Source organism: Aulonocara sp. 'chitande type north' Nkhata Bay, linkage group LG9 (genome assembly GCF_057382095.1).
Source record: "Aulonocara sp. 'chitande type north' Nkhata Bay isolate Kocher_YH1m ecotype deep benthic linkage group LG9, A_spYH_male_GT1.1, whole genome shotgun sequence".
NCBI lineage: Eukaryota > Metazoa > Chordata > Actinopteri > Cichliformes > Cichlidae > Aulonocara > Aulonocara sp. 'chitande type north' Nkhata Bay.
In genome coordinates, this window is record NC_141352.1 from 32,895,828 (window position 1) to 32,923,647 (window position 27,820).

A 27,820-nucleotide genomic window follows, 5' to 3' on the forward strand; every position below is an offset into this window, starting at 1 on the left:
TTCTTTTAATCTTTGGGCTGAAGGAAGGACAGTACTCGGTGTATAAATGCTCAATCAACAATCATTTATTTCCATACAATTCAACACTTATGAACATTAGAACCATCATGATGGGGAGACATGCATGAAGAGGGTCACAGCAAATCTCAAAATGGTGACGGGTTACACAGCCTCTTATAGCTTCTGACGACCCCCACCTAGTCATAAAAGCTACATCTTCACATGTTTTTCTAATTCTTAGCGAGACTGGCTCCTGACCTTGGCTCCCTGTCTTTCTGCTCTAAGGAAGGTGGGGGTATGGAATGTGATTTATCTCTTCTGCCCTAGACACCAAGTCTCCTGCTTACAACCTTCTTTTTATGATTCAACAATAAAGCATGTCAAGAAAACAGTGTAAGACATTCACAGCAGATCAAGGATACAGAGTGATGCACACTTATCTAATGAACTACAAAATGATTATGTTCTTTTAACCCAAAAGTATAATGAGGACTAAACTACATACACAGCACACCATCTAAACTAAAGGATAATATATGTCCTACAGCTGTTATCATAATTCAACTACTTTGATTACATATATAAGGTAACATATGATAACAGAATAATATCACACTAGATAGATTCAGACATTTCCCCCAATTCAATCAAATGTTTTTTACAGCTTTTCTGTTTCTTATCGTGGCTTTTATTGTGAAACATCAGCAGCAAGAAGTGTGTTTTTCTCTGTGAAGACAAACGAAGTGTGTTGGTGAGCTCACAATCAGTGATTGTGCTTCTCTTTTCTTTCCAAGGCCTCAGAAATGCTCACTCTCTTTGTACATCACTTATTGTCAGCAACAGAGCTCATTCTGCTTTGTGGACATAAACACATCTGTCATCACTTCCTCTTTGTTTTTCATGCAGCATTTTATCAAATTGAAAAACAAAAAAACAATAAATCGAATGTCTGTCAGAAATTTCAGCAGATTCTTCACCAGGACACTTTGTGATAGTTTTCATATTTCATACAAACTAAAGTGATACACAACATATGCAGTGCCATACACACATATTTACATATTTCATGTGTTTGATAACCAAGCTGGTACCAACATCCTGCACCATGTTCTTGTTCAACATTGGAAAAACACAAGACTACTTTCAAATCAGGATTGAAGCCTTTGCTGTTTATTAGATAAGCCATATGCATTATGATTAGGGATGGGTATCGAAAACCGGTTCTTGTTGAGAACCGGTTCCCACTGTTTCAATTCCTTGGAATCGTTTGCCATTTTTGCAAACGATTCCCTTATCGATTCCAGTCGCCCCGAATGACGTCACCACGTTGCGGAGTGTCATTTACCTAGCAGGAAACATGGCGGCTCAGACGCTAGAAAGTTTGGTTATACTTTACAAGAACGGATGACAACAGGGCAACTTGCAATACTTGCAAAGTAGATACTTCATTTAAGGGAGGAAACACTACGAATATGCAAAAGCATTTGCTCACAAAACACGCGATGACCTTAAATGAATGTCGTGTTTTTAATTCCGCTCCGGACTCGTGAATCTCAACCCAGCAGCAACCCTCTCCCGTTAATGCGGCAGGTAAATAATCAACTAACAGTGCATATTATGTTAGCGCGATCTGCCTTATCTGCCATTACTGTGCGTTTAGGTGACCATGATGAGAGAGACAGAGTCTGGCTGGCGCTCGCTGGCAGTTCTCGCTGCAGTCTACCGGTAGCGTCTCCTTTCAAGCCAGGATAGACTAATGTTACCGAGCAGTGACTAAGTTTGTGGTCAAAGGCTTGCACCCATTTGCCACAGCAGATGCCCCCGATTTTCGGTAAGTGAATGTGTTTAATTGTAGGCAGGGACATTACTGGATATTCTTGTGTAATTGCTACAGAATAATTTATGTTATACTTTGTTATTGCTACAGAAGAATATTTATTTTATTATTTTACATTTACAATTTTTTTCCCCGGGGTCCCTGTGACACCACATTGAAGAGCTGTAGGCTGTGGATCTCTTAAGATCTCACTGCTGGGTTTGTAAGGCCATGTTACTCCTAAATTTCTATCTTGTTCAAAGAGAAGATATAAAACAAAGTTCTAAGCTAATCGACCTTAGTGTTCTCCTTTTTTAAAAAGAATCGATAAGAGAATCGATAAAGAATCGAATCGTTAAACAGAATCGAAAATGGAATCGGAATCGTGAAAATCTTATCAATACCCATCCCTAATTATGATCCCTCAAAACAATGATATTCTGGTTATAACTGCATTTAAAACTATTGAGCCAATATTTTCAGCTTATATGGCTGAAACATTTTCAAATTATTAGCTTCCAACAATGAGTGAAACAGTAAGAGCATGTGGAGACTTTGGAAAAATCCCATTAAGAAAGAGAAATCAAACATTTGGATGCATTTTAATGAGCTCGAGCTTGTTGTCAACTGAGCTTCAGACCTGAAGATCAATATCAATATCAATCAACAGTTTAAAACATCAACTGAATCCATAAATCTGAAAGCGTGTTTCTGAGTAAAAGAGACAGACATGTACAGACTGAACTATCTGTTCAACAGTCAGTGTTTCTCTAACAGGAGGACACTCTTTACACTCAACTCAGCACAGACACACTGAGGCACCCATAAAGACTTTTAATCCAGGATAAAGAGGTTCAGTGAATGTGGTGTTGAAGGTGTGGAGATGGATCAGAGTGTCAGAGGAGACTCTGTAGAAGGACAGAGTGCCAGCAGGAACATCCACGTACACTGCTACTCTGTTAGAGACGGAGGAGGAGGTGGTGGTGGATATGAATTTGGTATCGTGACAAACATAAATAGGACCAGCATCAGAGCAATACAACCTCCAGGAATGATCATTCTCTCCAAACAAACAGTCATTGCTGACTCCTTTCCTTTTTATTCTTCTGTAACTCACTGTCATCCAAACCTCTCCTTTCCACTCGACCTCCCAGTAACAACGACCAGTCAGATCATCTCTACACAGCAGCTGATGAACATCAAATCTGTCTGGGTGATCAGGATACGACTGAACCTCCATCACACATGTCACCTTCCTGTTGTTGTCAGACAGTTTGAGGTTTCTGTGTACTGTGTTTGTGTCAATTGTGGGTTGACAGGAATCTGGTGGAGAGAACAAACACAATCCAGCTGCAGTTATTGATCCATCATCTGTTCACTGATTGACACTTTGATGCCTCCTGACATCAGAGATGTGAATGAGTGATGTGACAGTTTGAAGATGGTTGAATGTGTGCTGCTTTGTTTTCATGAATCACATTAAAAACACACTTACACTTCCTCAGACCTGGTCTCAACCACTGGACTCCAGCAGGCTCCACCCTGAAAGGAGTAGGGGGGTCAGACCAGCACAGTCTCTTTCAGCATGCACACATGGACATTACATCGCTGTCATACACATAATGTTAGACACTGATAATGGAACAGTCCAACAGTTTCACAAATACACTTCAGTCCCAACAGGTTCTCCCTCCCAAAGCATAACATTTTATTCTAGGTGAAAAATTGTCAATATGTTAGGCTTCCGGGCACCCAACACGTCCCCATGTTAGGAGATTGGAAAAATGAGGAAACATGAGAGCTGTTTGGAATTAATCTACGGATAAGGTATTGGTAAATACCGGAATTGATGGCTGCAGCCAAGTCTCTGTGAATAGTACAATGCTGCTGTCCTGTACATACTTGTTGACTGCAGTTTGTAATCTCAGTTTGTCATTTTTGTTGGTTATGGACCTGACGTTGAAGAGGAAGATACTCGGAAACGGTGGCTTAAATGGTTGTTTCTTTAGCTTTGCTAGTGCAGCCACGCTTTTGCCTCCTTTGTTTATGTTTCCTCATTGGCTTACCGCTGGGAAGAACCAACCATGGAGACCCTGGAGTTCTTAGTATGTCCTCCGGAATGCCATGGAAGTGGTGATAGTCCGACATAATGTTCCTTGCACAGTGTAAACTCAAAAGGTCGACTGTAAGTGGACTCCACTTGATGTATAGTAATAGAAAACGCATACACCCACACATATACACATGGAAAAAGTAAAAAACAAAGCACCGAATGTGAGGAGCAGTGAGCCGCTGCGTCTGTGTGTGTCAGCATCTTTAAATTTTCTGTTAAGTAGACTGAACTCAGTTTTTATCAACTTGTTATTAGAACTCAGTTTAAGTAGGTTACCAGTACTTTTCATCCAAAAAGTCGATCAACCCAGTTTATTTGAGTTGTCTTAAATTAGAAAAACTAAGTAAGATGGAAATTTTGCTTCTCAGTGCGGAAGGACAAAACAATATGGTTTGAAAATTCCATGTCACTGCTTTCCTCCTCTCTGGCATAGATCAGTCCGCATGTTCATGGTGCACAGGGGTTTTTTTCTGAAATATGATGAGCAAACCTGGAGAAGCTTCACCCTTATGAACCTTTATAATGTTACATATTCTTAAACCCCGTATTTCTTTTAAGGCTTTTTTTTGTTGCTTTTGAACATCTGTAGCATCTCTTAATGTCAAATCTAGCCTTTCTTTAACAACATAAGCAAACTGCTTTTATATTTAATGGACATTTCTGTTTAATTACATGTTAAATAACAGTAATAATAATAATATCAATAGTATTTTTTTTTATTAAAACAATGTGTTTAGATACATGTTTGGTTGTGAAAGTGCAAAGCCATAAACTAGATTAGTGGCCTGTTAAATAGTTAAAATGTAGGTTGGCCTTAAAGTTGAAAATAAAGTAATTTAGCCTGTCCTTCTAAAGAATTCAGTTAAATCCCACAGTTGAATCATAAGAAACATTTTAAGGTTGCCTATGTTACATATAAACACTGCCATATGTTTCATCTGGTTATTGTGCTTATGGAAGTTAGCTTTTAACAAGCATGTAATGTATACATTTAAATTAGGTGGTCTTTTTTTAAAACTCATATCTCTTTAGGCCTAAACTGGCAGTGCCAATACCACACATTCAGACACAGTAATAGATGGTGTTATTTGTACTATACAGGGAGTTCGGAATTATTAGGCAAATGAGTATTTTGTCCACATCATCCTCTTCATGCATGTTGTCTTACTCCAAGCTGTATAGGCTCGAAAGCCTACTACCAATTAAGCATATTAGGTGATGTGCATCTCTGTAATGAGAAGGGGTGTGGTCTAATGACATCAACACCCTATATCAGGTGTGCATAATTATTAGGCAACGTCCTTTCCTTTGGCAAAATGGGTCAAAAGAAGGACTTGACAGGCTCAGAAAAGTCAAAAATAGTGAGATATCTTGCAGAGGGATGCAGCAGTCTCAAAATTGCAAAGCTTCTGAAGCGTGATCATCGAACAATCAAGCGTTTCATTCAAAATAGTCAACAGGGTCGCAAGAAGCATGTGGAAAAACCAAGGCGCAAAATAACTGCCCATGAACTGAGAAAAGTCAAGCGTGCAGCTGCCAAGATGCCACTTGCCACCAGTTTGGCCATATTTCAGAGCTGCAACATCACTGGAGTGCCCAAAAGCACAAGGTGTGCAATACTCAGAGACATGGCCAAGGTAAGAAAGGCTGAAAGACGACCACCACTGAACAAGACACACAAGCTGAAACGTCAAGACTGGGCCAAGAAATATCTCAAGACTGGTTTTTCTAAGGTTTTATGGACTGATGAAATGAGAGTGAGTCTTGATGGGCCAGATGGATGGGCCCGTGGCTGGATTGGTAAAGGGCAGAGAGCTCCAGTCCGACTCAGACGCCAGCAAGGTGGAGGTGGAGTACTGGTTTGGGCTGGTATCATCAAAGATGAGCTTGTGGGGCCTTTTCGGGTTGAGGATGGAGTCAAGCTCAACTCCCAGTCCTACTGCCAGTTTCTGGAAGACACCTTCTTCAAGCAGTGGTACAGGAAGAAGTCTGCATCCTTCAAGAAAAACATGATTTTCATGCAGGACAATGCTCCATCACACGCGTCCAAGTACTCCACAGCGTGGCTGGCAAGAAAGGGTATAAAAGAAGAAAAACTAATGACATGGCCTCCTTGTTCACCTGATCTGAACCCCATTGAGAACCTGTGGTCCATCATCAAATGTGAGATTTACAAGGAGAGAAAACAGTACACCTCTCTGAACAGTGTCTGGGAGGCTGTGGTTGCTGCTGCACGCAATGTTGATGGTGAACAGATCAAAACACTGACAGAATCCATGGATGGCAGGCTTTTGAGTGTCCTTGCAAAGAAAGGTGGTTATATTGGGCGCTGACTTGTTTTTGTTTTGTTTTTGAATGTTAGAAATGTATATTTGTGAATGTGGAGATGTTATATTGGTTTCACTGGTAAAAATAAATAATTGAAATGGGTATATATTTGTTTTTTGTTAAGTTGCCTAATAATTATGCACAGTAATAGTCACCTGCGCACACAGATATCCCCCTAAAATAGCTAAAACTAAAAACAAACTACAAACGACTTCAAAAACATTCAGCTTTGATATTAATGAGTTTTTTGGGTTCATTGAGAACATGGTTGTTGTTCAATAATAAAATTATTCTTCAAAAATACAACTTGCCTAATAATTCTGCACTCCCTGTTGGTGCTAGTCTAATTTGCTAGTATGAGGTCTACATTGACCTTGTGTGTTGTAAGTTATAACGACTGACACAGTCATTAAGGATCAAAACAGCTTCCCGTCTTCTGTTATTAGACTTGAGATATGACTGCTGTCTGCTGTTTTTGATGACTCCAGTAAATTGTACAGACATGCTGTGTAAGTGAATACAAACAACTGCAGTTTGGTCTGCATTTTTTGAAAGACCAATGTACTGCATTATTTTAAGGAAATGGACAATTACTGTGTAATACATTACTGACCACAACATAATAATAATTTATTGTTGTTTTTCTCTTATCATCATTTTAATCCCCACGTTTTCCTCTGCTCAAATGCGTTAATTGTGGACTGAACATAAATGAGTACCCTCACATTGACTACACGCAGCCACATTTAAACCTCTCATATTTTCTTTACCAGCTCTGTTTTGTCAGATTTTTGTGTTTAAGTATCTTTCCATTTTCATGGGATTTCGTACTCTACTTTGTATGCTGTATTTCTCAAAACAAAGTTTAAAAAGAGGCAAAAGCACAGAAATTGATTATTTGTCCCAAACAGACTTGAGGCTGTAATTGCTGCCAAAGTGGTTTCAACAAATTATTGAGCCACAGCTGTAAATAATTATAGTTAAATAATTAAATATAGATAGAAGTTTGTTGTGTGTTTGTTTATGTCACATCTGCATGAAACAAACACAAATTAAAGAATTAAATTATTTAAAGAAAATGTTTTCAACTCTTCCTCCTCTATCAGATACTATTCCCATACCTGAGAGTGTCCAGTCTCCAGCGTGGATCCTTCAGTTGAGACGAAAGGAGCTCCACTCCTGAGGAGCCTGGATGATTGTAGCTCAGGTCCAGCTCTCTCAGATGGGAGGGGTTGGAGTTCAGAGCTGAAGCCAGAGAAGTACAGCCTTCCTCTGTAATCAGACAGCCTGATAGACTGCAGACAAAAGTAAACAAACAAAAAAAGAAAAAAACAATCCATCTGTGAATACTGCACGTAAGGATTGTTTTATTTGTTTTTCTTATCTCCAAATACAGGGCCATCTATCCATTTGACTAGATAAGACTTGTTATGTAGTCAGATTATCAAGGGGGTGGCTATAGCTCAGGAGGTATAGCAGGTCATCTGCTGATTGGAAGGTTGGTGGTTCGGTCCCTGGCTCCCCCAGTCTGCATGCCAAATATCCTTCGGCAAGATACTAACCCCCATTTGCATCCATCAGAGTATGAATTTTAGTTGGAAAACAGTGCTTGGGTGAATGTGGGATGCTGTATAAAGCGCTATATAAAAGTTAGTCCATTTAACACTATTGTTTCAAGTTTAATTATCTAATTCTACTTTTTGGAAACACTAAGAACCACAATTTTAACCTGCAAAAGTAAATGTGGTATTATTGTTTCTTTATGGCCTGATCATTCGGGAAATCATGAGAAAAGGATTTTTATAAACTCTGAATTTAAAAGGAAACTGCAGGTTTACGCAGCCACTCAGGGGCTCACTCAGTGAGCTAAACTTCCTGGCAGCCTACAGGTGTCTCGTTCACGAGTTCACTCTTGCTGTTCCTCTGTCCAAGGACGGTGCGGAGTGGCTGCTTGGCTCTCAGCACGGACCTTCGGGTCACATCCCTTGCTCAACCTGCTGTTGCAGGCTGTGTCCCCTGGTGTGTTGCCCGTGGTTCGCCGGTTAACGAGCCAGTCCGAACTCACTGTGTCTGAAACCTCAGCCAGCGGGTGACAGTTCTCCATCCTCCACCATCCTCTCCCTATCTAGTGTATTGCCCGCGTGTCATGGGTTTGCGCGGTCAGTGGTGAGCTACACTTCTGCTCCTGATGTCCCAGCTTCGGGCCCTGGGGATCAGCTGGAGGCCTTTGAGGACCCAGTGGCTGCTCTCAGGGCTTTCCCTCCCTCTGCCCCCTGACTTTCAGCCACCTCCTGTGTCTGCAGACAGTGTGGGGCAGTTTCTCTGCTCTCGGGATGGGCCTTTGGGTCGCATCCCGCAGGCTTTTCCCTGACGTTCCGATCAAACTATCACCGGTGTCACGTTTGCACAGCTGTTTTAACTAAGCCCGGGAAGAGTGTGGCTACATCTGCAGCCTGTTCGCAGCTCAGACACAAGCATGCAACACTCATGTTGTGTGATTGTGTATGTGACAAATAAAGTTTGTTATAAGGCACAACTTGTTGTTGTGCCTTATGATCCGGTGCACCTTATTTATGAAAACAGACCCATTCAGTGACAGTGTGCCTTATAGTCCAGAAAATGGGGTAATAGAAGCTATTATGGGAGAAGTACGATCTCTTTTTCAATGCCTCTGTCTCTGTAATCTCACTGCAGCATTTTGGAGCAACTGAAAACTTCTGTGGGAGCATTTAGAAGATAATGATTACAGTCAAAGTCAAACCTCAAAGTAACAAATGCTCAAACTGTTTTTTCAGCATCACCCTGAGAAAAAAATCTTTTCAATTTTAGCATGAATATTTTCAGAACAGTGAAGTACCTTTAGTGTTGAAGAGACAGATGAATAACTAAACATTTGACACTGAGCAGGAAAGTGGTGGTGACACAGCTGGAGAACCACAGACCATACTGCTACTGACATACTACGAGTTTAATTTGCTGGTGGTTCAAATGAAAGTGTGCTTTCAAAAGCAGATGTAGATCACAGTATAAAATAAGTCAATATGTAAAAGTTTGCAATTATTGCACTGAAAGGTTTAAGCAAAAAACACCACATTGTGTTGTAACAGGAAGTAATACATTAACACAATGAAAGCAAAGATTACAGCACATATGTTATTAAATCTTGCTATTAAAAATTGCTTTGCGGCCCCAATTTATCTGAGGCAAAAACATATAGATTCTCAAGGTGGGACACAAAGGTTGAAAGGAGTAACCAATTGATACGCATAGATTCCTATATAAAGACACAGAGGTCATCGGTTATGGTTAATGGCTATGTATCGGAAATTGATAAACCGGACTAAATTCTGCAAAAGACAAAAGAGCACTTTATCTGTTTCAACTTCATTGCCACAGGATCAGATATAGAAAATGTTTCCTTTATTATATTTAGTGCCTTATATTGTGTAATTTTTTACCTTTCAGAGCAATTTGTTTGTGTTATTGAATGTTTTTTTTATTTATTTTATCCATTTTTACAATTGATAGGTGCTGTTGATTTCTTTTTTCACTGCCCTAAGGTTTTGTCAATACACAGGTTATGCTTTTATTTCTTGTGTTAAAAACATTAAGTTTACAGTAATGAAATGTTCTGTTATACAAGCATGTTATACACACAGGTTCATAGTCCATGATTTAAAAAAAATTATGTGAAGATGAATAAATAAAATTTGTAAATCAGAGGCTAAGAGTCTTGGTCGTTGTGTCGTTGGGCAAGACACTTCACCCGTTGCCTACTGGTGGTGGTCAGAGGGCCCGGTGGCGCCAGTGTCCGGCAGCCTCGCCTCTGTCAGTGCGCCCCAGGGCAGCTGTGGCTACAATGTAGCTTGCCATCACCAGTGTGTTAATGTGTGTGTGAATGGGTGAATGACTGAATGTGTAAAGCGCTTTGGGGGCCTTAGGGACTGAGTAAAGCGCTATACAAATACAGGCCATTTACCATTTACCAATTAATATAAATATGAATAATAGGTAAATTTAACAATGTTTTTCTTTGATCAATAATATAATCCAGATTATAAACATAAATTAATGAAAAAAGCTTTAATTCTTACCTGAGAGTTTTCAGTGAACAGCTTGGACTCTTCAATCCAGCAGATAGAAGCTTTACTCCTGAGTCACGCAGGTCATTGTTACTCAGGTCTAGTTCTCCCAAACTAGAAGACAGGGAGCTGAGAACTGAGCACAGAGCTTCACAGCTTCTCTCTGTGAGGTTACAGCCAGACAGTCTGAAATTATATTTGTGATCAAATTAAATAACTTATTTTCAACTTGGAAAAAAGAAAGAAAACAGAACTTGCTTCAAAATATCACAGTTACACCACTGTATCTGTTAAGCAAGTGGAGATCTAGTACTTTTAGTGATTACAGATCAATACCCACTGACACAGGCATCTATACTTTCCTAATTAGAGTAGGAGTGATTGCTGTTGCTAGATACAGTTCAAAATAATCCTTAATTATCACATACTGAACCTTGATGAACACACCATTCATCCTCTGTTAAAAAAGAAGTTGCCTTAGCTCTTTCCAGGAATTTTTTTCTTTTATTTATATTAGTTTTTGAAGAGTTAAAGAAAAACTCTGGGTCCACTTTGATAAAGGTTAAATACACAAATGTTTTAGACATGCTAAGACTTTCTGTTGCTATAAACCGTACTTGCATAAACATTTCAATGTGTATATATAGATGCATACATACAGAGCTTTGTTGGAGACTTTGACCACTGGCAGCAGTCTCAGAAGAGCCTCCTCTGAAGCGTATTTCTTCAGGTCAAACACATCCAGATCTTTTTCTGATGACAGTAAGATGAAGACCAGAGCTGACCACTGAGCAGGAGAAAGTTTATTTTGGGAAAGTCTTCCTAATCTCAGCGACTGTTGGATCTCTTCCACTAGAGAACAATCACTCAGTTCATTCAAACAGTGGAACAGATTGATGCTTTTCTCGGCAGACAGATTCTCACTGAGCTTCTTCTTGATGTACTGAACTGTTTCCTGTTTGTTACTTTGTGTCTCTGTCAGAAGGCCTCGTAGGAGAGTCTGATTGGTCTGCAATGAAAGACCCAGGAGGAAGCGGAGAAACAAGTCCAGGTGTCCATTTGGACTCTGCAAGGCCTTGTCCACAGCACTCTGGTAGAAGTGTCTCCCTGCAGATTCTTCTCTTCTTTCAGACATCTGGGATGTAATTACTTGTTCTACCAGCAGATTGACTCCAGAGTTGATGATGGTCAGATGGACATGAAGAGCAGCCAGAAACTCCTGAACACTCAGATGGATGAAGCAGAACACCTTGTCCTGGTACAGTCCTCTCTCCTCTTTAAAGATTTGTGTGAACACTCCTGAGTACACAGAGGCTGCTCTGATATCGATGCCACACTCTATCAGGTCTGATTCATAGAAAATCAGGTTTCCTTTCTGCAGCTGATCAAACGCCAGTTTTCCCAGAGACTCAATCATCTTCCTGCTCTCTGGACTCCAGTGTGGATCTGTCTCAGCTCCTCGATCATACTTGACCTTCTTCACTTTGGCTTGAACCACCAGGAAGTGGATGTACATCTCAGTCAGGGTCTTGGGCAGCTGCCCTCCCTCTCTGGTTTTCAGCACATCCTCCACAACTGTAGCAGTGATCCAGCAGAAGACTGGGATGTGGCACATGATGTGAAGGCTTCGTGAGGTCTTAATGTGGGAGATGATGGTGCTGATCTGCTTCTTATCTGTGAATCTCTTCCTGAAGTACTCCACCTTCTGTGGGTCAGTGAACCCTCTGACCTCTGTTACCCTGCCAAGACATTCAGGAGGGATCTGATTGGCTGCTGCAGGTCGTGTGGTTATCCAGAGACGAGCAAAGGGAAGCAGTTTCCCCCTGATGAGGTTTATCAGCAGCACATCCACTGAGGAGGACTTTCTAGGGTCAGTTAGGATTGTAGTTTTTTGGAAGTCCAGAGGAAGTCGACACTCATCCAGACCATCAAAGATGAACACAACCTGGAAGTTTTCAAAGCTGCAGATTCCTGCTTCTTTGGTTTTAGTAAAGAAGTGATGAACAAGTTCCACCAAGCTGAACTTTTTCTCTTTCAGCACATTCAGCTCTCTGAAAGTGAATGGAAATATGAACTGGATGTGCTGGTTGGCTTTGTCTTCTGCCCAGTCGAGGGTGTATTTCTGTGTTAAGACAGTTTTCCCTATGCCAGCCACTCCCTTTGTCAGCACTGTTCTGATTGGTTTATTTCTTTCACGTGAGTCTTTAAAGATGTCTTCTTGTCTGATTATTGCTTCTAGAGTGTCTGGTTTACTGGATGTTGTTTCAATCTGTCTGACCTCATGTTCATCGCTGACATCTACAGTCCGTCCCTCTGTGATGTAGAGCTCTGTGTAGATCTGATTCAGAAGGGTTTGGTCTCCTGCTTTAGCGATCCCCTCAAACACACATTGGAACTTCTTCTTCATGTTAGATTTAAATTCATGTTGATGCCGCTGGAAGTTCCGAGTGCAGGTTCCTGAGTGACACACACAAAATCAATGATTCATCACATATGTTGAATGTATTTTTTTCTATTACTTGAAATATTGTTCAATGTTTTAGCATGTTTTTTTAGAATGTATTTTTATTTAGAGAAAAATTCTCACCTCTCAGCAAACACTCAGCGAACTTATTCTGCTTCATTCTCTTCAGGAAGTCCACTGTAATCATCACAAAAGCTTCTCTTCTGCTCGTACTGTGTTCTTCATCCACACTCTGTAAGTCATCCTCACATTGACTCTTAAAACATTGTAGGTCATCTGGACTCAGACCTGTCTTGATGTTCTTCAGCTCGTTCTTCACAAAAGAGATTATTTGGTCCTCCAACATCTGGAACAAAATATTTTATGAAATACCCCAAAACTGTTTCTAGGAATCAGTTTAATTAGGCTCAACATACACAAAACCTCAATGAAATTCAAACCCTTGTTCTCTAAAAGAAGAGGGGCAAGGCAAAATCCACAGTTTCTGAGAATATTTTCCATATATCTATCCCTTTATATTGCTCTTAAATTTTAATGTTGTCACAAAGTTATGTCTCATGTTGTTCTTAAGAACACGTCTCTCTACATCTGCAGCTAATTCTGGATATTATGGAGCCTTTATCCAATCTGGTGAAGCCAGAAATTTTCCACCTCAGTGTTACTGCGCCGTGCAGTGTAATAACTTTATGCCCTTTTCAGTAGTATAATTTTTATGATCCCACAGCATGTGGCAGATAATCCATATAGTACATTGAATGACCATACATTGTTATTCGGAGATGAGGAGATGTTTCTCTTGATAGAGCACTAAACTTTGAAATACTTATCAGTATTATTACTTGGTCATCATATTTCCAGCTACATAAAATCAGTTATCATTCCCCGCAGATAACACTACTGCTATTCTTGTACAAGCTCTGGTTATATTCCATATGGATTATTATAATTTTATCCTGTCTAGATTACCACACAAATATCTCCATAGACTTCAGCTGGTGCAAAGTTCAGCTGCTTGTGTCATTAATCGAACCCATTACTACTGCTCTTCAACCACTTCACTGGTTTCCTGTGAAATATCACATTGATTTTAGATTCTGCTTCTTACTTCAAAATATCTCCATAAAGTCACACCTCCATATCTGATCTTCAGCACATCTCCACTCCTTCCCGTACTCTGACATCATCCTCCTCTGCTACTGTTATTTTCCCATCTGCTCAAATTACCCTCCAGTATTTTCAGCTGAGTGTGCACTGGAACTTTCTTTCACACCACTTTCACAACATTACACACATATTTTTAAACTTTCCTTTTCTGATTCATTTTATGCAGTATTCACTACAATACTACCCAATACTATGTAGTATTATGTAGTATGTTCTCTTTCAAGTGGTATTAGCCATACTGTGATTTTATTATTTAACTGCTTCTAAGGTATACTCAATTCTTGAAAGGCGCTTCTAAATAAAATGTTATTTTATTCCATTTATTTATTTTTTTGGCCTGCCCAGCTGCCAAAGTGTACCGTTTGCTTCCCCCCCCCCAAAATACTGAGGCATACTTGATATTTTCCACTGTTTTTGCAGTTTAGTGGAGGCACAAATCTGACCAAAACATTCTGTTCAAAGGAAAACTCACTCGACCTTCTGAGCCAGAACCCAGCATGAGTTCTATGAACAGAATAGATGTAAAAGTAATATTTGTATATGTACAGACCATAAATATGGAGTCCAGGTGCTGCTGGGCAGACTGACCACTGGGAACCTCTGAGCTTTCCTGGTCCACGCTGTGGATACATCATGAAGACTCAGAATAATACAACAAAACTAAAAAGAAAAACTCCCACTTGATAATGGCTATTAAAATATGAAAAAGTAAAGACTCAGTATCCTAAAAGAATTTGCAATAAAATTTTGACATTTTTTGTAGATATTACCGAGAACCTCAGCAGTCAAAGAGAGGAAGAAGAGTACCACTGATTCCAGTGTTTTTTGTATGTCTGGAATGTCACAGAAGACCACTTTCTTAAACAGAGCTGGCTGCTCTTTTCGCTATTTTCACTAATTCATCCAGCATGAATGGTGATCATTTCGTGTCGGATGGGCCATAATGTTTTTTTGGGTTTTTTTTTTTTTTGCCTCTGGTCAGTTACAGATATTTCAAAATATTAACAAGTCAACTGCTTGCTTTTATTTATATATGTAAATCTTTATCTCTTATGTCCATAGATAGATAGATAGATAGATAGATAGATAGATAGATAGATAGATAGATAGATAGATAGATAGATAGATAGATAGATAGATAGATAGATAGATAGATAGATAGATGACCAAATAAGGCAGTTACTTTCTGCTTTAGTTTATGTTTGAATTAAATGTTTTTTCACTTTGTGTTTGCTGAAGTTGAATTGAAGTGAATGCCCTCTTCTTTAGACTTGTCAGACCCACAGCTGGGTCCAGGTTGGTTCCTGTGAATAAAGATGGAGCAGTGATGTGAGTGCTGAGTTGTGACATGAAGAAGAGTCATGGAGAGTTAGAGATGGTCATCTCACCTCTGAGCTTTGGTCTGGCTCTCATATTCCCCACACAGAGTGGGTTTAGAGGGAGGGACTCCCTCCTCTCTGTCCTCACACCGATCCATGCTGCTGAATTCACATCCACATCAGCTCACACACACTTTCTACCTTCACCTGTAGAGGAAACACAAATCATTCATGTGCACATCAACAGAAATCCTCCTTTCGATCAGCTGCTGCGGTAAAAATAGGTCAAAATATACTTTACCGTACTCCACCATATACAGTAACGTATACAGAGAGACGAGACGACGAGGCTCCAGTTACAGCAGTGCAAGTAAACAATAAATATAAGAAGAGTAAGAAAATAAATATACACTAGGAGTGAAGGGATCAATAACAATTTGTAATTTACAGTTTGATGATTTAAAATCTCTCACACAACCTGTCGACAGGAAAGGGTGCTGGCTGCTTCCAAATAGAGTACATTTCATTCATCCAAGCCCATTATGTATTCATGATTTGAATCCTGGGTTGTGCGAAATCCCAGACATAAACCCTAGACAAAGCGAATCTGTGAACTAAGGTGTAGGTCTATTAGGTTATGTTGTGGTAATCCTCGGGTTGGGGGATTTGTGTTCATACTGGAGTGCAAAATTAAAACCAATGTTCAAAGCCATCAGGTGCTCAGTTTAGAGAAAAGAGGAGGAGGAGAAATGAGCAAAAGAAACCGGGAAGCTGATGTGTCATTGGAAAATGGCAGGTCATGTATCCTGAAACAATCAGAATCATATTCAGAATACTTTATTAATCCCTAAGGAAATTATGTGGGTTACAGTCGCTCTAAGAAGAAATTCTAAAAATAGTAACAGACTACACTCCAAACAATACATTGTGTTACAGATTTTACACATTTAAGAAATAGCACTAATATATACAGATCACTCAATTATAAATATCAAGTATTAACAGAAGTGATTATAAATAAATATTAAGAAAATTGACAGGGATATTATAGAGTAGAAAAGAGCGTGTGTTAAAAGGATGTAACTATTGCAGTGTTTACAGTGTGTTAGATGGAAGAGTTGTACAGGAAGATGGCCACAGGCAGGAATGATTTCCTGTGTCGTTCAGTGGTGCTCTTTAGTAATCTGTCTCTCACTGAGTGTGCTCCTGTGAGTAGCCAGTATGTCATGGAGTGGGTGGGAGGTGTTATCCATGATTGTCCTTATCTTGGACAACATCTGCCACTCAGACACCACCCTAACAGAGTCCAGGGGTGTTCGCCCAGGGCACCAAACAGGATAGGATCGCCACTGCCTGTACCAACACAGAGCAGCAACCTGAACGCTACTCAAATTCAAATTCAAATTTTATTTGTCACACACACACAACCATACACAGTATGACATGGGGGTGAAATGCTTGTAGGTGTACAATGCCCGACCATTAAATGACAGAAAAAAGTTTTACAGTATTAGTCATACAATTTACAGGTTGCTACAAAATTTACAAATTAACTTAGAAATTTCGAGTAAAAAAATGTGCAAATAGCAGAAAGAGATTATAAAGATTATAAATTATAGGAAATGTGTGGTGGTGCGTGTGGTGATGTGATGTGTGTGAGAGTCCACTCTTATAGTGATGTGTGTGTGAGAGTCCACTCTTATAGTGATGTGTGTGTGAGAGTCCACTCTTATAGTGATGTGTGTGGGAGAGTCCTGTCCGACACCTGGTTCAGGGCCCGAATAGCCTGGGCGAAGAAGCTCCTCCTCATTCTCTCTGTTTTGGCCTTAAGGGAGCGGAAGCGCTTCCCAGACCTCAACAGTGAGAAGAGTCCATTGTTGGGATGGGAGAGGTCCATCATAATCTTCCTAGCTTTGGACTTGCACCGCTTGGTGTAGATGGACAGCAGGTCAGGGAGCTCTGATTGAATGATGTGTTCTGCCGAGCGCACCACCCTTTGCAGATCTCGTCTGTCCTGCTTGGTGCTGTTCCCAAACCAGGTGCAGATGTTTGCCGTCAGGACGCTCTCGATGGTGCAGGAGTAGAAGTTCTTGAGCACCTTCAGTGGCAGATGGAAGTCTCTAAGTCTTCTGAGGAAGAAGAGACGCTGACGGGCTTTCTTAACCAAGGTGTTGATGTGACAGGACCATGACAGGTCCTGAGTGATGTGGACACCCAGGTATCGGAAACTGTCCACTCTCTCCACTTGCATTCCACTGATGATGAGGGGTTTGTCATTCCTCGCCTGCTTTGTAGTGAAGTCCACGATCAGCTCCTTAGTGTTGCTGATGTTTAGGAGGAGGTTATTCTCCTGGCACCAGTTCTCCAGGTTCCTAATCTCCTCCAGGTAGGCCGTCTCGATGTTGTCGGAGATCAGACCCACAACAGCAGTGTCGTCAGCAAACTTGACAATGGAGGTGGTGTTGGATGTGGCTACACAGTCATAAGTGTACAGTGAGTACAGCAGGGGGCTTAAAACACAGCCCTGAGGCGCTCCAGTGATGAGTGAGATGGAGGGGGAGACCTGTTTTCCCACCCTCACTGATTGGGGTCTGTCTGTGAGGAAGTTGAGGATCCACTGACACAGTGATGAGCTGAGTCCTAGATTCGTCAACTTGGTGAAAAGCTTAGAGGGAATTATTGTGTTGAATGCTGAACTGTAGTCCACGAACAGCATCCTAACATAATTCCCTCTGCCAGTGTCCAGGTGACTCAGGGATGTGTGAAGCAGGTGAGATATGGCATCGTCTGTGGAACAATTAGTCCGGTAAGCAAACTGAAGTGTTTTTATTTAGAGGATCACCATTTAGCCTGGAGAAATAGTTTGCTGCTTTATAAGAAAGCCCTCGGCAAAGCCAGAACATCTTACTATTCATCACTGATTGAAGTAAATAAGAACAACCCCAGGTTTCTCTTCAGCACTGTAGCCAGGCTGACAAAAAGTCAGAGCTCTTTTGAGCCAACCATCTCTTTAACGTTAACTAGTAATGAACTTCTTCACAAATAAAATTTTTATCATTAGAGAAAAAAATTACCCATAATCATCTCACAGATGTAACATTATCTACAGCTACTTTCAGTACCATTGATGTTAAGTTAGACTCTTTTTCTCCAATTGATCTTTCTGAGTTAACTTCAATAATTACTTCCTCCAAACCATCAACATGTCTTTTAGATCCCATTCCTACAAAACTGCTCAAAGAAGTCCTGCCATTAATTAATTCTTCGATCTTAAATATGATCAACCTATCTCTAATAATCGGCTATGTACCACAGGCCTTCAAGACCCAGCAGTCTTAGCTAATTATAGGCCAAACTCCAACCTTCCTTTCATATCAAACATCCTTGAAAGAGTAGTTGTCAAACAGCTAATAGATATTAAATTCAGTACTTTTGTATTCTCTTAACGGCAAAGAAAGACTGGGCTCAAAGTGGTCAAAGCTCAAAAAATCATCTTTATTTTTACATATTCCGGAATATGGAGACCGGGCACACAGAGATGCCAGCCCGAGTCTGGGGCAGCAGCAGCCCGTCTGACTATTAATATACTTCCTCTACACGTCAGGCACACTTTAAGTTTCGATAAAACACTCTACTTAGTTTCACTTTCTGCCTGCAGCTCATATTCTCTGCAAAAGCATGCAGTTTCCTGTCAGCCTGCGACCTAGTTTTACACCCAAGTCTGGGCCACTTATAAAACAATCTAATCAGCAAATAAGCATTAAGAATATATATTTATTTCTTAACACAGATCATCTGCAGAGGAATGGCTTATTTGAAGAGTTTCAGTCAGGTTTCAGAGCTCATCACAGCACAGAAACAGCTTTAGTGAAGGTTACAAATAATCTTCTTATGGCCTCTGACAGTGGACTCATCTCTGTGCTTGTCCTGCTCGACCTCAGTGCAGCATTCGATACTGTCGACCATAATATTCTATTAGAGCGATTAGAACATGCTGTAGGTATTACAGGTACTGTGCTGCAGTGGTTTGTATCATATCTATCTAATAGACTCAAATTTGTACATGTAAATGGAGAGTCCTCTTCACACACTGAGGTTAATTATGGAGTTCCACAGGGTTCAGTGCTAGGACCAATTCTGTTTACATTATACATGCTTCCCTTAGGCAACATCATTAGAAGACATAGTATACATTTTCACTGCTATGCAGATGACACCCAGCTCTATCTGTCCATGAAGCCAGATAACACACACCAATTAGTTAAACTGCAGGAATGTCTTAAAGACATAAAGACCTGGATGGCCGCTAACTTTCTGCTTCTTAATTCAGATAAAACTGAGGTTATTGTACTCGGCCCTGAAAATCTTAGAAATATGGTATCGAACCAGATTCTTACTCTGGATGGCATTACCTTGGCCTCCAGTAACACTGTGAGGAACCTTGGAGTCATTTTTGACCAGGATATGTCCTTCGACGCACATATTAAACAAATATGTAGGACTGCTTTCTTCCATTTGTGCAACATCTCTAAAGTTAGAAATATCCTGTCTCAGAGTGACGCTGACGCTTTAAAATATGCTTTAAAATATGCCAAGGAATATTTTAACTAATTTAACACAGATCATCCTCTTTATGAAAGCAAAGGATGAACTGCTGAGGAAGAAAAAAAGATTTTCTCATTTATCATTAGAATTATTATTATTTTTATATTACATCAGTACACTTTGAAAGCAGAAATATTAGAAACTACAACAGCACAAAGATCTCAGCAGGATGTTTGGGAAATATTACAGTCATTCCCCTGAAGCTGTTTGGCGGACCAAGTCAGTGCTTTATCAACAGATCCTACAGCTTGTAATATGAAAACATGTTCAGCAGCTCTCTGTTCTCTGATATGGAGAACACACTTCTAACTCCTGTCAAATCTGATTTAAGCTTTCAGATCCAGATAAAAACTAACAGACTTGATCTGGTTTTGGATTTCAGATCTGAGCCTCACATGTTTCTGGTCCTGGGAGTTTAACACAACAGAGCAAAATTGTCACAACCTGCAGACTCCTTCTCACAGACTCCTGTTTGAAGATAAGGAGCCACATAAAGCCACACAAACAGACATTAGATACAGAAGGACTGGCAGCATAAAGGGAGCTGCTTATTGAGAGGAACCCAAGAAAGCAGAACACACAAGAAGCTGTCTTCACTGTCTCACATCATATTCATGAGAAAAGGATTTTCTTTATGATGATGGGTGTTTTCAGTCAAGGAAACATTCTTCTATTGAAGTTTAAACTAGAAAAACTAGTAATTGCATGCAGCATAGTTTTTAGCTTGAAGCACGCCTTATCGTTGTGAAGCATCAACAGTATCAACATGTTATTTAACAGAGCCATGAAAACACTAACACACATCACGGATTTGTTTGGTCACACATTTTATGATTATATATCAGATTTATTGTACTTTAAGTACATTTGTATTTCTAAAGTTCCTAAAGACAAACTTTTAAAGGAGGAAACAAATCAAACTTACAGTTTCTTCAAACACACACACGAACAACAAGCTCCACTCCACACCTCGACACTAAACACGGACACACAGGTGAGCTGGAAGGAGGCAGGACTCCACGTGAAACATGACAGTTGGGAAGAGGCAGAATTTCAGAAGACTTTCAGACTGTTTAACTTTGTGTTTAGAGATTTAAAGTGGCCTCAATCTTGTCTCATTTCATTCTCTTTTCCTCTGAGCAGTTTCTATTCTTAATTTTAAAAAAAAAAGTATATTTTCCAAATTCATAATTATCATCCAAGTTCACAAAAAAATATTCAGATTTAGTACCTCAGTGTAAAAAAATCAACCTAAGTAGGTAGTGACAAATAAACTCTTTTTCATGTTCGTCATTCAAAGTGATAGAAGTAGTTTTTAAACTCTGAAAAATAGCATCTCTGAAAAGCATGGACAGATGGACTTTATACTCTAAGTTTCATATGATTTGACCACACACTGATCATGGGAAGTCGTTTTTCTTATCTAATAAACTTTGTCGAGACCCATGAACAATCCAACAGGACTACATAAAGATGGTGATCAGGATGAGAATTCAGAAAACTGTTGATAGAAAAAGATCTAGGAGCTGCTGAACTACTAATAACTCTCTGTTGAAACTTGTGCAGAAATAATATTAAACAACAACAGCACTGGTATGTACAGTGAACCCCCCTGTAATAAAAACACAGAGATATAAGCTTATATTCATGCAGACATTAAAACAGTATTTTTTGGTAGGAATACCAGAGGAGCAAAACACCAGCTGCTGGTAGACCGAGCAGTTGTCTGAGACTGCAAGACCAGGCTCACTAACCGTTGCAATGCCTGGATGCACTCCAAGGAGGCTTATGACTCAATTCTCCACTATTCTGGAACGTGGAAGGTCTAGAACTGTACAAGTTCAACAGGACCCTGAGAGCCTTTATCTGGAACTCAATGGGGATGTGGCGAACAACCAAGGTGTGTGTGTGTGTGTGCGTGCGTGCGTGCGTGCGTGCGTGCGTGCGTGCATGTGTGCGTGCGTGTATGCACGCCACACATTCATGTATTCACTCCACAAATATGCCGTCTGACTGCTCAGACTGAGTCTCAGTCAGATTAACATTCACACGCTGTGTTAGGATGGTTACTCAAAAAGAAAGTATTACACATTACTGGTTTCTTAAAAGTAATGCAGAATGTTACTTAATTACTTACGGGGGTAAGTACATTTTTAAACCTGGGCTCAAAAACAGAGGTGAAAGACTCTTTTTTTGGTGATTCATAATATTTAGACTGCCCTTTCACATAAAACCTGCCTAATCTGACTTTCAGCTCTAGTTGACCAGTACAGGTTTGCTTTAATTGTGTAAATACAGTCTTATTTACTTCTATTATGGTTGGAGGGTCACTTCATAACAGAGGTTTTTATTTTAGTGAATTTCAGTTCTCCTCTCTCTCTAATCCAACTTTCTTCTCATTGTTGCTCAGATTTTGGTCCAGAATATGCTGCTTGAGGGCAACATCTCCCCAACCCACTGCAGTGGAGAGTCAGTAAAATATATTGTTATTTGTTTAAATCACGTTGTTTTTCTTTTGTTTTTGTTTATAATGACACAGAAAATCAGACATGATCAACCAGCAGCTTTGAACACACTAGAAGGGAGGAGACGGAGCTTTGGCTGTGATTTCTATTTCATCACGATTTGGATTAAAAAACAACCTTTAGCAACATTAACTGGTTATGGGTGAGGATACATATAAAGCAGACAGACCAAGAGCACCTATAATACAATCAGAATTAATACTCTAGACTTTACTTATAGAAAAAAAATTCATGTGCAGATATCAGTTATTTACATCACATAATCAAATGAATTGATGGACACAGACAAAGAAGTATATTATAGATATCCAGATAAAATTTTACAATAGGTGAGAAGAGTAGTAGTGGATCCTGAGCTATTCATTTAAGTCAGCATCAGTTTGCTCCTCTGTCTTTGTGAGAAACAAAACAAAATGCTTTGTATGATGTCCGCCATAAGTTTCTGTGATGCCTTAATCAGAAGAGGAATGTTTAACTGAACACTTCCTCATGTTTGAGTGTGTCACAATGTGTGTGTGAATATTAACCAAGGTATAAAAATGTTATTCCATTGAATTCCGTCTGTTTTTAAATCCATTATTCTGTTATGATGAATAATCTTAGTCCTTGTTAAAGAAAAGCATGAACAGGCGTGGGTAGCAAACCCTGATCTTTTGGACACAACCAGCTGATCTATGGTTCTGATCTTCAGTCCTGAACATTTCCAACAGACTAAGATTCACTGAGTGTATGATACAGAAGGATAATCAGTGCTGAGTAATGTTTATTTTTGATTACTTGAGCTTCTGATTGCATCTTGTGTTGTGGCTTTAACCATTACATGAGTATACCTACTCTAAAAAGACAGACTTTTCACAGAATAATGTACTGGCTGCTGAGCACAGACTGAAGGTGAAAAGGCTCAGTGGGCCTCTGGTCTTATCTAAGAAATAAAATTCACAAAGGGACAAAAAACCACCAAAGGCCATCTATGAACAGTTATTTTGTGTTTAATTTAAAACAACCTACAGAATTTTAACATTCATCAGTTCCATCCATCCATCCATCCATCTTCATCCGCTTATCCGAGGTCGGGTCGCGGGGGTAGCAGCCTAAGCAAAGAGGTCCAGACCTCCCTCTCCCCAGCCACCTCCTCCAGCTTGTCCGGGGGAATACCAAGGCGTTCCCAGGCCAGCCGAGAGATATAATCTCTCCAGCGTGTCCTGGGTCTGCCCCGGGGCCTCCTCCCGGTGGGACATGCCTGGAACACCTCGCCCAGGAGGCGCCCAGGGGGCATCCTTGCCAGATGCCCGAACCACCTCAGCTGGCTCCTTTCGATGTGGAGCAGCAGCTGCTCTACTCTAAGCCCCTCCCGGATGGCCGAACTTCTCACCCTATCTCTAAGGGAGAGGCCAGCCACCCTTCGGAGGAAGCTCATTTCCGCCGCTTGTATCCGCGATCTCGTTCTTTCGGTCACTACCCACAGCTCGTGGCCATAGGTGAGGGTAGGGACGTAGATCGACCGGTAAATTGAGAGCTTCGCTTTTACACTCAGCTCCCTCTTCACCACGACTGACCGGTGCAGCGTCCGCATTACTGCAGCCGCAGCCCCAATCCGTCTGTCGATCTCCAGCTCCCTTCTCCCATCACTCGCGAACAAGACCCCGAGATACTTGAACTCCTCCACTTGGGGCAGGAACTCATCCCCGACCCGGAGTGGGCACTCCACCCTTTTCCGGCTGAGAACCATGGCCTCAGATTTGGAGGTGCTGATCCTCATTCCCGCTGCGTTACACTCGGCTGCGAACCGCTCCAGTGCGAGCTGGAGGCCCTCACCCGATGAAGCCAACAGAACCACATCATCCGCAAAAATCAGAGATGAGATTCTGAGGCCACCAAAGCGAAAGCCCTCCGCCACTTGGCTGCGCCTAGAAATCCTGTCCATAAAAATTATGAACAGAACCGGAGACAAAGGGCAGCCCTGGCGGAGCCCATCACCCACCGGGAACGAGTCCGACTTATTGCCGGCAATGCGAACCAAGCTCTTGCAACGGTTGTATAGGGATTGAATGGCCCGTAGCAATGGGCCAGACACCCCATACTCGCGCAACACCTCCCACAGGACGCCCCGAGGGACACGGTCGAATGCCTTCTCCAGGTCCACAAAACACATGTAGACTGGTTGGGCAAACTCCCATGCACCCTCAAGTATCCTCGAGAGGACAAAGAGCTGGTCCAGTGTTCCGCGACCAGGACGAAAACCGCATTGTTCCTCCTGTATCCGAGGTTCGACTAGCGGACGAACCCTCCTCTCCAGCACCCTGGCATACACTTTCCCGGGGAGGCTGAGGAGTGTGATCCCCCTGTAGTTGGAACACACCCTCCGGTCCCCCTTCTTGAAGATGGGGACCACCACCCCGGTCTGCCAGTCCACAGGTACTGCCCCTGATCTCCACGCAACATTGCAGAGACGTGTCAACCAAGACAGCCCTACAACGTCCAGAGCCTTCAGGAACTCGGGGCGGACCTCATCGACACCAGGGGCTCTGCCACCAAGGAGTTGTTTAACTGCCTCAGTGACCTCGCCCCCGGAAATTGGTGGGTCACACCCCTCATCCCCAGACTCTGCTTCCTCCCCGGAAGACGTGTCAGTGGGATTAAGGAGGTCCTCGAAGTATTCCTTCCACCGCCCGACAATTTTCTCAGTCGACGTCAACAGCGCTCCGCCAGCACTATACACAGTGCAGGTAGAGCACCGCTTTCCCCTCCTGAGACGCCTGACGGTTTGCCAGAATCTCTTCGAGGCAGTCCGAAAGTCTTTTTCCATGGCCTCTCCGAACTCCTCCCACACCCGAGTTTTTGCTTCAGCCACTGCCCGAGCCGCATTCCGCTTGGCCTGTCGATACCTGTCGGCTGCCTCCGGAGTCCCACAGGCTAACCAAGCCCGATAGGCCTCCTTCTTCAGCCTGGTGGCTCCCTTCACCTCTGGTGTCCACCATTTGGTTCGGGGATTACCACCACGGCAGGCACCAACCACCTTGCGGCCGCAGCTCAATGCAGCAGCTTCGGCAATGGAGACGCTGAACATGGTCCATTCGGACTCAATGTCCCCAGTCTCCCTCGGAATGCTGTTGAAGCTCTGCCGGAGGTGTGCGTTGAAGATCTCGCGGACTGGGGCCTCTGCTAGACGTTCCCAGCACACCCTCACTACGCGTTTAGGTGCACCAGGTCTGTCCAGCGTCCTCCCCCGCCACCTGATCCAACTCACCACCAGGTGGTGATCAGTTGACAGCTCAGCCCCTCTCTTTACCCGAGTGTCCAGAACATATGGTCGCAGGTCTGGTGATACGATTACAAAATCGATCATCGACCTACGGCCTAGAGCATCCTGGTGCCACGTGCACTTATGGACACTCTTATGTTCGAACAGGGTGTTCGTTATGGCCAAACTGTGATTAGCACAGAAGTCCAATAACAAAGCACCGCTCGGGTTCAGATCAGGGAGGCCGTTCCTCCCAATCACGCCCCTCCAGGTCTCGCTGTCGTTACCCACGTGAGCATTGAAGTCTCCCAGCAGGACAACAGAGTCTCCAGGTGGAGCACCTTCCAGCACCCCCCCCAGGGACTCTAAGAAGGCTGGGTACTCCGAACTGCCACTCGGCGCATAAGCGCAGATGACAGTCAGGACCCGTTCCCCGACCCTAAGGCGCAGGGAACAAACCCTCTCGTCCACCGGGAAAAACCCCAACGTACCGGCAGCAAGCCGAGGGGATATAAGAATACCCACCCCAGCCCGCCGCCTCTCACCAGGGGCAACTCCAGACTGAGACAGAGTCCAGCCCCTCTCCAGGAGACTGGTTCCAGAGCCCAGACAATGCGTAGAGGTGAGCCCAACTATATCTAGCCGGTACCTCTCAACCTCACGCACCAACTCAGGCTCCTTCCCCACCAGAGAGGTGACATTCCATGTCCCTATTGCCAGTCTTGGCAGCCGGGGGTCGGTCCGCCAGGGCCTCCGCTCCTGGCCGCCACCCGGCTCACAATGCACCCGACCCCTATGGCGCCTCCTGCGGGTGGTGGGCCTGCGGGAGGATGGGCCCATGTCTCCTCTTCGGGCTGTGCCCGGCCGGGCCCCATGGACTAAGGCCCGGCCACCAGACGCTCGCCCTCGGGCACCCTCCCCGGGCCTGGCTCCAGGGCGGGGCCCCGGTAACCCTATCCCGGGCAGGGTAAACTGTTCCCTCGATATTCTTTTCATGGGGGTCTTCTGAATCGCTCTTTGTCTGGTCCCTCACCCAGGACCAGTTTGCCATGGGAGACCCTACCAGGGGGCAAAAGCCCCCAGACAACATAGCCCCTGGGATCCCTGGGACACACAAACCCCTCCACCACGATAAGGTAGCGATTCAAGGAGGAGCATTCATCAGTTCAACTATTTATTTCATCTAAATGTACCATTGAGTGACTATATAAATGTATTTGATATAAGATTATTGACATTAGCTGGCAGAGGTTAATGCCAAATCCAGGACAACTGACTCAAATAACATCAAGCAAACCTTCATTAAGACTGAAAACTGTTCAAAAGGAACACAATTCAAAGTGTTTATAAACAAGAAGGGGAAACACACAGGCAAACACGAGAGACCAACTATTAAGGATTAAAACCTTCAAACGCTAAAAGAAGAAAACTCAAACTCAGATCCACTGATTAAAACACAACATTTAAAGTGAACATGACCGCAATACAACACAAAACAAGTCCAAATACTTTCCTGCACATTATGTATGACTGAAGTCACAGCCTCCATATGAAGGTATATTGAGGTTCAGGATTTTTCAAAAATGCTGTAAATGTTAATGGTGTTTGTAAAATTCTATATTTTCTTTAAATAAACTTTGTTTGCAGTAACCCTGAACTGAGCTGGAGCTGCTTTACTTTGTGTTTTTTCAACGTCACTTCAGTAAAACCTGAATGTTGAGTTCTTAAGAACGAACCAATTTTATCTGATTGTTTCCAGTTAAAGGGAAAAACAGTGTCCGATGGGTCTAAAGTTTCATACAGATCCATTTAAGTTGTTTATCACAGAAACAAATGTTCCACTGCAGAGTTACTGACGATCAATCTCTAATCATGTGGATTTGTCTTCAAACACAAGAGTGATCAAAAGTTTGTCCTGAAGTAAGAGCTGAACATCTGATCCAAACATTACAGAGCAGAAACAAACAGTAAATTTGTTAAAGGAGGAAATAAAGCAAACTTACAGTTTCTTCAAACACACACACAAACAACAAGCTCCACTCCACACCTGGACACTAAACATGGACACACAGGTGAACTGCTTCCTACAAGGAAGTGGGATTCCACCTGAAGACTGTGAGAGAGCCACACCTTCATATGCTGATTTCAAAATATGCCGTCTGA

The 27,820-nt window shown here is 42.1% G+C and overlaps 1 protein-coding gene across 2 annotated transcripts; it reads right to left on the reverse strand.

Annotated features, from left to right (window-relative positions):
* Positions 1–54: 54 nt before the first annotated feature.
* LOC147322559 (protein NLRC3-like) lies at positions 55–27,743 on the reverse strand. 2 transcript variants are annotated; one of them, XM_086307042.1, is made up of 10 exons: positions 27,661–27,743; positions 15,356–15,493; positions 15,191–15,271; positions 14,518–14,587; positions 12,927–13,149; positions 10,999–12,796; positions 10,352–10,525; positions 7,379–7,552; positions 3,312–3,358; positions 55–3,139 (listed from the first exon to the last, which is right to left on the reverse strand). In XM_086307042.1, the coding sequence occupies exons 2-10, from the start codon at positions 15,442–15,444 to the stop codon at positions 2,616–2,618; spliced, it is 3,180 nt and encodes a 1,059-aa protein (XP_086163168.1). In that variant the 5' UTR covers positions 15,445–15,493; positions 27,661–27,743; the 3' UTR covers positions 55–2,615. The 2 variants fall into 2 exon arrangements, with proteins under 2 accessions (XP_086163168.1, XP_086163169.1); XM_086307043.1 differs by lacking the exon at positions 27,661–27,743 and adding an exon at positions 20,817–20,878.
* Positions 27,744–27,820: the final 77 nt, after the last annotated feature.